At 45.1% G+C, this 14,354-nt stretch overlaps 1 protein-coding gene across 1 annotated transcript in view; it reads right to left on the reverse strand.

Moving 5' to 3' along the window:
• The window catches only part of DOCK3 (dedicator of cytokinesis 3), a 716,589-nt gene that overhangs the window by 15,331 nt on the left and 686,904 nt on the right, over positions 1-14,354 (reverse strand). Inside the window, exons 38-45 of the mRNA XM_006873644.1 lie at positions 10,008-10,094; positions 7,428-7,532; positions 3,513-3,654; positions 2,338-2,504; positions 2,101-2,187; positions 1,482-1,661; positions 896-979; positions 677-793 (exon numbers count right to left, since the gene is read on the reverse strand). Of these exons, the coding sequence (XP_006873706.1) occupies positions 677-793; positions 896-979; positions 1,482-1,661; positions 2,101-2,187; positions 2,338-2,504; positions 3,513-3,654; positions 7,428-7,532; positions 10,008-10,094 (969 nt within the window). The remainder of the gene's footprint in view (positions 1-676; positions 794-895; positions 980-1,481; positions 1,662-2,100; positions 2,188-2,337; positions 2,505-3,512; positions 3,655-7,427; positions 7,533-10,007; positions 10,095-14,354) is intronic.

Here is a 14,354-nt window from a genome sequence, read left to right on the forward strand (position 1 = left end):
CGGAACCAGCTCTACGTATCACCACCCCCACCACCCCCCCCCACACACAAGGGAAATCTATTCTGGCATACAAGTCCTCTCTGGTCACATCAGTCCTAAACCTAACCCTGCTGTGGATGCCTAAGAGCTAGGCCAAGTCAGTCAGACCTAGACTGCCTGGTCCCTTTAAGAACAACCAACATGAAAGTATTCCTACCTTACTTAGGCTTTCTCTGACATGAGTCTGGGTCACTAGACATGTTGGAGGAAGTTGGGTGGAAGGGAAGAAAGAGAGTTAGAGGAGAAGGGTGAAGTAAGAGGAAACAGAAAGATAGAGGGAGAGGGGAAGGAAGAAGATGGAGAGAGAGAGAGGGCAGATGCTTTCTTTTTCTAGGTTTTTGGGATAAAAAATACTCACACGAGGTGAGCTATCTATTTTAGCTCTTTTCCTCCTCTTAAGGAAACCTCTCCGCATTTGCACAGTGCCCTGAAATATGCTTTGTTTTTAAATCTGATTCCTCCTTAGGAAGGATGTGAAGGGGAGCAGCTATTCCCTAGGTACATCACCCACCCTTGCTTCATGTTTCCCTCCTGTGCCCGCAACACTTTGTTTTGTCACATAGGTCTGAAGGGAGTGATGCCTGGGTCTAATTCAGGTGGGTTGGATGGGGTGGGGGAGTAGATGTGATCAGCTTACATGGTAGAGGCTGGCCCGCATCATCTGGAACTGATCAATCAGTTTCTTATGCAGAGGGCGCATTTCTGGATGCACAAACTTTTCATGTACTGCCAGCCCGACGCCAAGGACATGGACCTATGAGAGTAACAGACTTACTCTGTTAACTTGGCAGCAGCCATCCCATGGTGCATGGCCTCCCCTGCCAGGCTGCTGGCCTCCAGGCCCTGCCAGGCATACCTGTTCCTGCATGAGTTCCTTGAGCTGGGTGATCTTCTCAGCATCCCCAGGGTGCTTGGTAATGTAATCTTTATCAAAGAAGGCCTGTGAGAGAAAAAGCCAAGTCAGGCAGACTTCCCAGGACTACTAATTAGATGGGGCCCAGGAGGCTTGAATTTGAAGGTGCTGCCTCCTCACAGGATCACACATTCCCGTCACTCAGAATATTCTTCAGTCAGAGCTGTGCCTTTTGTGACTGAGAAGGGCCAAGCCGTCTAAGCCTAGATGTTGTCCCAGTGCCTCATGGGGGCCTACTAGGCAGGGCAGACACAACTGGAAGTCTGGGAGAAAGAGGTGGTCTCTCAGCCAGCCCATAACTTGTTTCTCACAAAGGGCTGGCTGGATTCCAGGGTTCCTCTTGGAGGCCACCAACATCCTCCCATAATCTGATGGGTTACCAGCCATTAGGGTTCAGAAACAAAACAGAAGAAAAGGCCCTACTACAGAGGTGTTGAACAGAACTCAAGAGTGGCAGAGAGATTGGGCCTCCTCCAAAGCCTTCCCAGCCCAGCTGTCTATGTAGGTGTGGTCTAGGGCTCTGGCTCACCTCTTGGTAGCGTGCGATGCCCCCATTGACAGCAGCATCAATGACACCATTCAGGCACATGCTGAGCAGGTTGATGTTGCTGTGCACCTGCTTATGCTGATACTGGCTAATCAAGGCACGCAGCTCCTGGTTCTTATTCTCAACTACTTGGATAGCATTCTCCAAAGGGCTCACTTCCACCTGGGGGCACACAGCACACAGAATCATCCTAGAGGGGACAGTAACTGTTGATGACTCACACTGCAAGGTGGACTCTTCTTCCTTGCTCCTGTGGACTGGAGACTCCCTAACTAGGTCTTTTTTGGGTTTTAGGCACTTAGAAGTACAGCAAATTATAAAGAGCACCAGTTCTGAAGTCAGAGGACTATGGCTTGTTGAATCTCAGAAACCAGTTTCCTCATTTGTAAAATGGGACATTAAAAATACTTGCCTTCAGGGGTATTGTGTAGATTAAATATGAGATGATGCACAAAGCCCCCAGTACAGCACTGGCCCGTGGGAATCTAAGCCAGGCAGGTAGCCTAAGTTCGCTCTTTCTTCAGTCCTTAAGAAAGGGGTTCCCATAACTAGAGCCAAGGGAGCAGTTGTGAAGCTCAGCCCCAACCAAGACATGTCTCACCAGTTCCCTCCTCTCTACTTCGAACCACCGAGAGATGCCAGGTAAGCTGTGGGTCAGGGTCAGTGTAGTGCGCTCGATCCATAAGCTCTGCAGGGAGGACACAGGCAAATGAAGGCTGTTGGTAAATCTGGTACATCCCACCTGCCTGAGGGACACACCAGTGATGGCATCCTGAGAAAGTGGAGCTTGCCCTGGGCTCCCTGTGGGCACTGGCCCTGCTTTCCTCGATCTGCTCACCTTGAATTCATTCTCCTTGTCTTTTGGGCCTTTGTGAAAAGGCCTGTCGTAACGGAATTTCCTCACATTGTTGACACGGTAGAAACTTTTGACACGATCAGGGACCCTGTCCATCTGCAGGACATCCACATAATCTGGAATGGGTGTCACTGCATAGATCTGTAAGTCTGGGTAAGAAGTGAAGGAAAACCCAGACTTGCTGAAGAGTAGGATGTGGAGTGGCTGGCCTCTGCTGTCCTCATAAGGGAGAGAGAAGTTCTTTGTGACCTTGTTTCTTGCTGCCAGCAGCAGGGGAGGTGGGGCATCTCAAGGGGCAGATCAGATGCAGGCACAGTTAGATCAAATCTCCCATTCTATCCTTCTATCCCCCGCTCCAGTGGTGAGTCTTATGAGCACTCAGCCAAGGTGAGATGCCAACAGTTAAGTGTTCTCCAAAACCTCTTTAAGAAAGAAGGGGAAGGAGGTCAGGTGAATGTGGATGCTTAAAGTAGAAAAGAGAGAGTCCTGCCTACTGTAGGAAAATTATATTTACTACAAAGCAACCATGGAATAAAATACCATTCACTGCCATTGTGTAGAGAGCAGTCAGGAGTCCCCTTGTTCTCACCTCTCTGGAGCAAGTTTGCCGCAGTCATGGCAACTGTCATCTGGTCTCCAGGGAGACTATGTAAGGGACTGAGGGGCATGCCAATGTTTACATTCAGACTCAGAAGTGCCACTAATATCACAGGTATTTGCCATTCCCTACAGCCCTCATCCCTGGGGCTTTGTTCCAGTCTACTAAAAACTAGGGAAGGTAACAAGGTATAGGGGAATGGAGCAGAGCACTGGTGGTATCCCTAGGGCAGAAGCCCTAGGTTTCTCCTGATTCACAATGATTACTCCCAGCCCTCTGGACAGGACTGTCACAGGGCAAGGTGGGGACTAAATTGCAGGCAGAGCCTGTCTGAGAGATACAGCTTCTCTTTCTCAGGCTTGCTAATAACTCTGTCACCATGTCACTAGCTCCTCTATAAGGCATAAGTGCCCTGCTAAGTGTGTGTTCTGTGTTGAGGACACATCCTGGCCTAGGACTTACGGCTGACTGAAAAAATGTCAAGGACCAGCTGACTAGATAGATGGGTCTCACCTCCCAGGGCCTCAGGGCCTTTCCCCCACTGAATGTCAAAAGATACACTGGGCATCGCACTGAAGAATGGCGTCATCAGGGTGGTTGGGGTGCTGCATGGCGACGGCCTGTGGGAACTCACTGAGCATCCTCTGCTGGAAGGCCTCCAAGCGCTCGTAGTCATGGCCTCGGCACACATATTCTTTGTTCTGCCACAGACACGAGAGCACATACTATGTCGTGCCTCACAGCTACCCACCTCATTCGGGAGTCAACAGTTGTTCATCCCACAAATATTCTGGGAGCCCACTCTGTACTGTGTCCTTTGGCAGGCGAAGGACACAGCACTTGCCCCAAGGGAAATAATGCTGGAGAAGGGAGAACTGTAATGTGGTAGGACAGCCACGAGGGTGGGGCACAGGTTGTAGGGAAGCTCAGAGATGGTAGAGGCACCACATCCAGGAAAAGGTGCAAGGTTGGGGTGGGATTTTGAAAAAGCCATGCTTGGAAGAGTCCTGAAAAGAGAAGCTGGGTTAGCTTGGTAGAGAAAAGGAGGGAAGGGCAACTCACATGGATGCAGTAACAGCCAGGGTAACAAAGACAAGAGAAAGTGCAGATGGAGAGAAGGTGCATGTGGAGAACTGTGGAAGGAAGGCTGAAGAGGCCTGTGGGACCAGTCACAGAGACACTGTGTGCCAATAAGTGATTGATGCCATGAGTGCCGAGAAATAATTTTATGTAGGGGAGTGATCCGGTGTGTGTTTTTGAAGGATCACTTTTGTTAGCCGGGAACAACAGCTTAAATATTGTTCAGAGCCCAGGAGGTATTCAGTAATGGTTTAGTGCATTCATAAACCTCTCTGGCAACAAATTCCTTTGTAAATGTGTCAACAGAACAAACTGACTTCATTCTTCGTCAAAACCTTATGTTACACCACATTTGGTTTGGGTTAGGCCTCAGTTTTTCTCTTTGGGGAATGAAGTCATGAGAAAGCACTCCCATCGTGCTGCTCTGCCTCTCTCACAGATGGTCTCAAGTGAGTGGCTGGTGGAAATCCCTCTGCAGCCCACTGTGACATCTGCCTGTCTGTCCAGCTGCTGGAATGTCAGCACTGGCAGCCGCTCTTAATGTGTTTTCAGAAAAAGGGAGAAGCTCACAGGGCCAAATGCTTTCCAGGTCAGGACTGAACACAAGTCAGGCCTCAGAGGACGTCAACCTTCTCAGGCACAGGATTTCTGCTCCCTTTTTCATCTGCCCTTATGCTATGGGAGAATTCAGCTAAGGCTGGGCAACATGTCCAAATGGGTCAGAATGGAAGGGCAAGACAAGAGGGAAGTCAACGTCAGCAGGACCAGGCTCTTCAGTGGAACAGACCATTATGAGTTAAAGGACAGACATTTCTCAGGCTTCAGGTTGTTAGCAGAACTGGTCAGGAAGGTTAATTGTGAAGAAGTGGCCTTTTTATGCTCATTCACATATTTACAGCTCTCACTAGTGTCTGTTCATGAGTCAAATGAAAAGAAATAGAAATTTTTCACCAAGAAGGGAGGACTGTATGTTTTCCTTTCCTTGCAGATTAGTAGATAATCATATTTGTGAGGAACAGCAAAGCAGATGATCCAAAGGAACCAAGGTGATAAAGCTAAAGTAATAGATGGCCTGTGTGTTCAGGGATGGTGAGGGAGTAGCCTAGCCTTCTGGAGAAGACACACAGCAATGACCTTGAGGCTGGTTGCTACGCTCACCTTCACCTGGGCAAGAGTTCAAGCATCCCCATAAGAGACAGATCTGGTTATCACTGTTTTGAACCCTTTCCTTGCCATCTATAAGGCAAATAACTACCCACTGGGACCTTACTCCATCTAGCACAGATGGACCCAGCAGCTGAGGGAAGGAAAGGCAGCAAGTGGTCAAAGGGATTTGTATATACAAGTCATAGCTGTCAGAGAATGAACATTTCCTAATGCCCTTGTTATTCCTCTTCTGTTCCCAGAACCCCTCAAAACCAATTTGAACATTTAAGACTATTACTTGTGAGCAATATCTGGATGGCCCAGATACAAGTTCTATATCAGGCCCTATTTGTCAGAAAGCTCTGCGAGCTCTGAGACACTGACGTGCCCTGACATGAGGCAGGGAGCTGGAGTGAGAGGGAAGACCAGGATGGTACTCCTGCTTGCTGGGGGCACAAATGGAGACCTGGTTTTATAATATCCAAAATTATACGTACTGGAGTAAAATCTGGTTCATGACAAATTGTGGGTTTACCAAAGATAATAAAATGACAACAAAGCATAGCTTAAAAAAACAAAATGAGAAAGGAACAAGGTACATGGCTGTTTTTTAAATCTGAGCTGACAGGACACTTAGTGATCCACTTCTGAATTGCCTGGGCTAGGTAGTTACTAGAGAGTGAAGGAGGCCCAGTACTCCTGAGAAAGTCCCTCTACTAGAACTAGAATCTAACTGGGGAACACAATTAGGCAGAGTGTGCTTGCTGTCCCTGCCAGTAGCACTACATCCCATACGAATCATTTTTCTTTTTAGCCTAGGATGATTACTGCCCAGAAAAAGGACAAGTTGACCAGTCTTACATCTGAAATGTGGTTAGTCTGCACTCTGTTGCTAGCAGACTGGCTGTACTAAAAGAGCCATTAAACCCAGTTGACACTTAATGTCATACCAAGCTTGTATTGCTCACTCGATAAAGCAATTTCTCCAACAGGATGGGATCTCAGCATATCAAAGGGGTCCTATGAACTATCTCAGCAGCTCCTTTATTGGTGTGAACACTGCTTATAACTTTAGTAAGAAATTGGATTGGGGGCAATCTGAGCTTCTCTCAGGCCTCAGCTGCAGCCCCAGGGCCTCTTTGCACACAGTAGCATTTAGGTGAGCAGAGAACAGCCATGCCTTCTGGGCTCCTGCCTACAGGCCCAGCCTGACTCCTCCCATAGTTTCTGTATGGTGCTGAAGAAGAAAGCCCCAACAGTGTGACTAGTTCATTATGCTCAGTCATTCCTTCCACTCTGTTTATAGTCCAGCTCAGCCTTCCAGGAAATGGTCGCGAAAATGGCTGTTACCATCCTGACTCAGAGAACTGGCTCCCTAAAGAGGTTTTTTCTGCTTGGCAGCCTTCACATCTCCATCCTGGCTGTACAGTGTACAGTGCAGCCAAGGGGAGAGCTACCACCTGAGATGACAAGCCCCACAGTCAGCCTACTGTCCAGGTCAGGGCTGTACTGGCATCCAGTCTGGCGGAAAATAGCATGATGGAAAATTCTAGGCACTGGTGGCAAAACCTGGAAGGTTTCTAAACATACCTGTAGGACATTCTCAGATCCTGGTCACTTCCTGCAGGAACCCAGTTGATTTGTTAAAAAAAACCACCCTCATACATTCCTATAGAATAACAGGTATTCTGTAGGCATATTCAGGAGTTCCGGTAGCATAGTGGTTATGAATCAGGTTGCTATTCTCAAGGTCAGCAGATTGAAACTACCCACCGTTCCATGGGAGAAAGATGAGGCTTTCTGCTCCTGTACAGATTTGCAGCCTCAAAAACCCTGTAGAGGGTTGCTGTGAGTCGGAAGCAACTCCACGGCATACCACCACCACCATGCATATTAACTACAGAATAATGTTGTTGTTAAGTGCTGTTTAATCAGTTCTAACTCATAGCAACTCTATATAGGGTTTCCAAGGAGTGGCTGGTGGGTTTGAACCACCAACCTTATGGTTAGTGCTTAGCCTACAGCACTACACAAGCACTCATATAGAATAATACAGCATATTAAAAATAATAATCTTAAACTAGCAGCCTGTCCAGTCAAATAAAACCATCTGTTGAAGGTTAGTCCTTTAAACAAAACATTCAGTACAATCAGAGAGAGAAGGCAGAGAGTGGGAGGAAAGAAGGGAGGATGAACAGATACAAGCTATAAATGAATTTTGTGTATAAAAAGTTCTGAATGGACTCACCCGAAGGAAGAAGGGAAACTTTCTGCCATAGAAGCCAACCCGAAAGAACTCAGGCTCTAGGCGCTGCTGCTCCATGATGTTGTCATAGTAGCTGGCTTCCATTTTCTGTGAATGAGTAAGGCAGGTACCTTCAGACTGATTTGACGATTAGTGTCCAAAGCAAGTTTTCCCAACCCCAAGTGGTCACTGTCTTCTGGAAAGAGATCACGGTAACTAGGTAGGAAGGAAGTGGGCTCCTGGCCATGGTTAGCCTTTTCCCAGGGAGCTGCATCATGGAAGAAGAAGCTCTCCTTCTCCATCACCAGTTGATAGTGGGATGGGGACAACCTGGCCACTCCAGTGCTGCCCAGCTGCTCAAAGGTCTTTGCCAGTGGGTGGACCAGTCCCTTAAAGATCAAGACTTCCTATAACTGTGGTCACAAGAAATTTTCTGCTCAAGGATCCCTGGTTTGGGCTGACAATAACTACATGGGTTGACACATGTCTAGTATCACTTATAGCTGCTAACAGCAATGTTTAGCTCCAGTTCTCATCAGTCCAACTGCATCTGCTCTTGCTCATCAATACATGACTAAAGGTGCAGCCAGAGTGAAGCAGATTCTGCTGCCATAGTATCGCTGGTAGTAGTCCCAGTTTAAGGCATTTAAAACTGTTAAAGCCAACTAATACCCAAAATGTCTGGCATTATCAAGGTAGGTACGTTTTTTTGGTCTTGACTGACTTGGCTTCTGGTTCCAAACAACTCACCGAAACTTTGGGAGGATAGTTCTAATGCATTTAATCAATCTAGCCTGCCAGGGAGCAGCAGCTTTCAAAGATTGGACCAAGCCTATCATCTACGTCCAAATTGGAATCTCTGACCAGGGAGCAGAGGAGAATTAGCCACATAGACAAAGGCAAAAGGGAATGGCTATTAACCACAAGCCAAGGCAAGGAAAGCTCTTATTGTTTTTTGGTGAAGCATCCCTGAACAAAGCCTTATCAGAAAAAGCTTCTTTGGAGGGGATTGTAATTGCAGTGAAATAAAATACGATAGGATGAGTGCAAAACTGATGTTCTCCCATGTAAACTATCACTCAGTTCACAATAAAAGCTTTTTAAAAAATGCTTCTCCATGAAGCCACTTTCTCTTTGAAACACCACCCTATCCTGCCCATGTTGGTATTCCTTCCTCACTTACCAGCAGCCCTTGGGGGTTCTAGATGACTTTTTGGTTGTTGGTGCTGTCAGGTGCCATCAAGTTGGTATCAACTCACAGTAACCTAATGTACAACAGAACGAAACACTGCCCGGTCCTGCACCTATCTAGTAATGATTGCTACCCTTAAGCCCACTGCTGCTGCCACTGTACCAATCCATTTCATTGGGGGTCTTCCTCTTTCTCAATGACCCTCCATTTTACCAAGCATGATGTCCTTCTCCAGGGACTGGTCCCTTCTGACAATATGTTCAAAGTAGGATAGACGAAGTCTCTGGCCATCCTGGTTTCTAAGAAGCATTCTGGCTGTACTTTCAACACAGATTGGTTTGTTCTTCTGGCAGTCTATGATACTTACAATATTTTCCTCCAACAACATAACTCAAATGCATTCATTCTTCTACAGTCTTCCTTGTTCACTGTCCATCATTCACATGCATATGTATGAGATGATTGAAAATACCATGGCTTTAGTCAGGTGTACCTTAATCCTCAAACTAACATCTTTGCTCATGAACACTTTAAATACGTGTTGTGCAGCAGATTTGCCTAATGCAATACATCGTTTGATTTCTTGACTACTGCTTCCATGAGTGTTGATGCTTGATCTGAGCAAAATGGAGTCTTTAAAGTCAACGTTTTCTCCATTTATCTTGATGGTATCTATTGGTCCAGTGGTGAGGATTTTGTTTTCTTTATATTGAGGTGGAAACCATACCAATGGCTGTTGTCTTTGATCTTCATCAGTAAGTGTTTTAAGTCCTCTTTGCTTTCACAAGCAAGGTTGTAACATCTGCATATCACAGATTGTCAATGAGTCTTCGTCCAATCCCGATGCCACATTTTTCTTCATATAATCCAGCTTCTTGGATTATTTGCTCAACATACAGATTTTGAATAAGTATGGTGAAAGGATACGGATCTGGAAAGGATATCTTTTCACATTTTAAACCATTTGGTGTCCCCTTGTTCTGTTTGAATGATTGCTTCTTGGTCTATATACAAGTTCCTTATGAGCACAATTAAGTGTTCTGGAATACTCATTCTCTGCAATGTTGTCCATAACTTGTCATGATCCACACAATCAAAAGCCTTTGTGTAGTCAATAAAGCACAGGTAAACATTTTTTGGTATTCTCTGCTTTCAGCCAAGATCCATTTGACAACAGCAATGATATCCCTTTTTCCATGTAACTCTATGGTAGGGATGTGTGATGATTGGTCCTTTATTCAGACAATGTCTTGAGGGCAGGCACCTTTGGCCTCTGCTTCTACTGCATGAAATCAAAGGCAGGGCCTATTGTTAATGCTCACTCAGAAACTAATGCCAGGAAGAGTTGGTACCTTGTGGCACGGATGGGGTGGAGGAGGGGCAAGACTTACCCGGATCCAGCTGAGGCTCTGATAATCATAGAGGCTCTCGTATTGACATGCCAGCTCCCTGCACAGTGGAATCCCAAATTCCCAGCTCTGTGTCATAAACAGGAACAAGGCGTTAGCACTTCAATTATCCTCAGAATGGCTCATGTCCACATCAAACACATCAGAGGACATAATGAAAGACCTTCTGCTAGCTCCAACTTATACATATGCTCAAAATCAATTTGTGAAGTATGATACTCAGCACTGTGGTCTTTGAGCTCCAGGCATATCTTTCAAGTCTCTGTTCAAATGTCTCTACCTCTAAGAGTACTCCCTGATCACTCTGTCAACCACAGGCACCTTCTCATCCATTCTTTGCCCCATGTCTCCCAAGTGATCTTATTTTTATGAAAAAAAAAATTAACTTTTTTATTGTCTTAGTCCTAATGACATGATAAATTGCATGAGGGTAGAAACAAACTCTTTATTTTTATTTACTTTATGCTCAGAGCCTAGAACTGTATTAGGCATGTAGCAAACAAGCAATGAAGATGTATTTAACCTTTATTAATTTAATGAGTTACATGAAGCAGATACTGACTTCTAAGCTAAGACCATCTGAACTCAAAACTAGCCTGGGACCAAGTAGGAAGTGACTACTCAGGGACTTGGTAGTGGGTCTGACAATTTCTTTTATGGGAAGATTCACACCATACACTAGAACTTAGTTGATCTATGCTTAAATAGATCCAAGGATACTTCTGTGGTGTGGCTCTGTAATAGTGACAGGTTCTACAAAGGGGAATATGGGAGAAATTGCAGTAGCCTTCATTAAAGGGTAGTCTAGCCCATTTCAAGGAGCCCTAGTGGCACAGTGGCAGCTGGTAACTGAAAGGATGGTAGTTTGAACCCGTCAGCCACTCCGCGGGAGAAACACGTGGCAGTCTGTTTCAGTAAAGATGTTCTATGGAGCTGTTCTACTCTCTCTTATATGGCTGCTATGAGTTGAAGTTGACTTTACAACAGGTTTTGTTTATTCATTTTTTATGGCCTATTTCCTTCTTCTCTTAACACAGTGATTTCTCTCTTGGCTAGATTTTGAATTATCAGCTTACTTGATAGTTTCTCTCCAACTTTAAAAAAATAATTAAAAATCTTGCTGTAGTATCAATCATATAGAAAAACAGAATGAACTATTAGTACCCATCACCCAGCCTCAATAATGATCAACTCATAACTTACCTTGCTTGTATCATTCATATCCCACTTATTCCCCACCTCTACAGTTTCTGGAACAAATCTCAGACATCATATAATTTCACCCATAATATTTCAGTATGAATCTTTAAAAGGACTATATATTTTAAAACACTATTTGAAATAGCATCTGGGAAAAAGACAACACTGTTTAATTTGAGGCCGTTTTTCTCAAACAAGAGCATATTATTTCCATCTTCTGAAGAAATTAGTGCCATATGGATTGAAACTGCAGGACCAATTAAAAAGATTGAAACAAACAAGAGAATTTTAAATAGACCCCAATTTGCCAGTCTACTACAAAGTCCCTGGCTTTCCAGTGAGCTACCCACATTGCCTACCCACACTGTCAGCTTTCAAGGAGGCACACATCAGTCCCTCTTCCAGCTGTAAGTGCTGCTTGGGCAGGTTTCAGCCAAGGACACAGAGCAAGGTCTGCATGGCAGGCAGTTCAGTGGAGGCTGGTTAAGAAGCTGAGCTTTGTGCAGAATTTTGGCTAGCCTGCCAAGGGCTGCCCAATGGGGGACTGGTCATTTAGGTGACGAGGGCTCCAAGAAGGGCTAACGGCACTCTGCCTGCCAACAGCAACTCCCAATATAACAGGTCTTCTCTCCCATTGGGATCAATGCTTATCTGTCTTGCAGGCGTCACTACCCTAATCTGTACCCCTGCTGCTCCTCGGGCTTTCCCAGTTATCCTGAGTGAGCCAGGACCAAGAGTTTTAAGGTACTCTGACAGCCTTGAGGGATTATACTTGAATGCTGGTAGGGCTAGGGCTTTGACAGCTAACTCTGCACACAGTGGGGAGAATGTGCTGATGGTATAAACGCATCCCCATCTACACCTTTCCCCCTTGGTTTCCTTCTTTTAGGCAGGAACCAAAGCCAACTCTAAAACTCCTTACCAATGTCTCAAATCCCATAATTCCTATAAACTCTAATAGATACATGCTTTGACATATCTCTGTCACACATGTATTCTACTCTCCTGCCCCCATAGGGATGGTACAAAAGTTGCACCGACTAGGGATTCCTCTAATCACAGTGCCCACCCATTCCCATCGAGTTGATTCTGACTCATGGTGATCCTGCACAGGGTTTCTGAGGCTATAAATGTGGTCTCATCTTTATCCTACAGAGTGGTTGGCAGATTTGAATTACTGAACTTTCAGTTGGCAGTCCAGTTCTTAACATTCTACAGAGCCACCAGGGCGCCTGAAAAAAACACACAAAAAGCTGCAAAGGAAGGCAAAGACCTAGGACTCTAGTCTGCAGTCTTTGTATCTCTGTATGTATATGATATATTGTAAACAACAGACTTATTATTCTTTAAAGGAATGTGGATCACAGAAAACTCTCAGGCAGGAGAGCACAAGTTCACCTCACAAAGAAGGCTGATTTGGCCTGATAGTCTGTATTCCAGGTGAACAGAAGCCTAAGGCCTCTGTACAACTTCTCTTCATCTCTCATCCTTGTCCCTTTCCTCTTGCCCCAATTATCAATGGGTCAAACCCTGTTTCTTAGCAGTTTCTTAAGTTTGATCTGGAATAGCTCACCCTCTGTGATGCAGAGCCCATTCTAACTCAAAGCAGGTTCCTAGACTAATCAACTAAAACCACACCACTGGAGAGAGAACAGAATGACTCAGCTGAACCTACAATCAATCCACTTGGGTATACAGGAAACGAACAGAGAATCACAGTTGACTGGGTCAATAATAGAGATGCTAGGAGTATGTGGAGGAAAAGCCAGGAGAGGCCAAGTTTCTGGGGCAGTTGTGATAGCAGTGCTGAGATTTAGAATATCTTTATCTGTCCCTCCCCTGAGTCTTCATCTTTCTGCCTTCCTTCTGCTGCCAAGGTAGCTTTTCTCTTGGAACCCAGTACTCCTGCCTTCCTGGAGCCATGAAAGAACCCTGAATCCATTCAAGAACTGCTTATTCTTCCCCACTGGTTACAATGGGTTCTGATAACAGAGAAGTTGATCTTACTATATAAGCCCAAGAGAGTATATCTGATAAAAAGTTCCTTTGAAACGGAGTTCATATGAAAGGGCTCACTGAGTGGTCTATAATCAGCAAAAACATGCTCCCAGCAAAGGCTGGAAGGAATGGGGAGATCCCAAGAAAGTGGCCTATGTAGCCTCCTAGGCCTTCTCCCTTCCTGTTCATTTATAATACTCAGGCAGTTTCTGTGTTTCATTTCCCTAGTCTAAAAAATAGAAACTATCAAAGTTCAACTCTGCTTATCTAAGTACTTCTATAGTGTGGGATGAGAAGAGGGTCAATAATGCTCACATGTCCCACTGGTAAGCTCAATCAGTTGGGATATTCTCCACTCTGTACTCTGTGTTCATGGAAAGAGAAGAGGAGAATTTACACGCTACAATCACTCATGCATGTGCACATTAAGCTTCTGTCATTCATTCCAACTTAGAGGGCCTGCTGGGCATATGTGTGAACAGGCTGTATGCCATGAAAATGGGCCTAAAAGTGTGCCTGCAAAAAGCCTAGATGAGATACTAGACCAGTAAGGGAAGGAGACTTTGGGCTGTGTTGGTGGTAAGTCAGAAGTGGAGGCTGAGAGTTAAGCACTGGGCTTCTCTCTGGACTAGGTTATGCGAGAGCCCCTGAAGTCTTGCTTACTAGTGGTGTTCCTTGTATGAGCAAATGTTAAGTTTTCCAAGTAAATGTTTTTGACAAACAGAAATCTCCTGTGTTATGTGAAACTGAAGAATGTTTCTTAATTTATGGGCAAAAGTCATTAATGTTTAAATTTTTCTTTTTTATGATGAAAAAATTCATTTTATAAAACCAATTTCCACCCATTTGAGTCATGATTCAATGATTACAGTTCCCTGAAAGACCCTACTTCAACTTTCTCAAACCTGCTCAAAGCTGAGTAATGAGAGAATATGACACAAAATTACACAAGCCATAACCTTTCCAGTGCAAGGGCCATACCCTACTCTAGAAGGCTAAGGGCCCCAGGAGGGGCTTTCCCAGAGATGAGAGAGCAGGGTAGCTGGAGAGCCCCAAGGAAAGCTCAAATCAATGCTGAAAATACTTGCCAATCCCATACAAGAGGTTTGATGGAGAATAACCCCAATGACA

Source organism: Chrysochloris asiatica, unplaced genomic scaffold (assembly GCF_000296735.1).
Source record: "Chrysochloris asiatica unplaced genomic scaffold, ChrAsi1.0 scaffold00246, whole genome shotgun sequence".
Taxonomy (NCBI): domain Eukaryota; kingdom Metazoa; phylum Chordata; class Mammalia; order Afrosoricida; family Chrysochloridae; genus Chrysochloris; species Chrysochloris asiatica.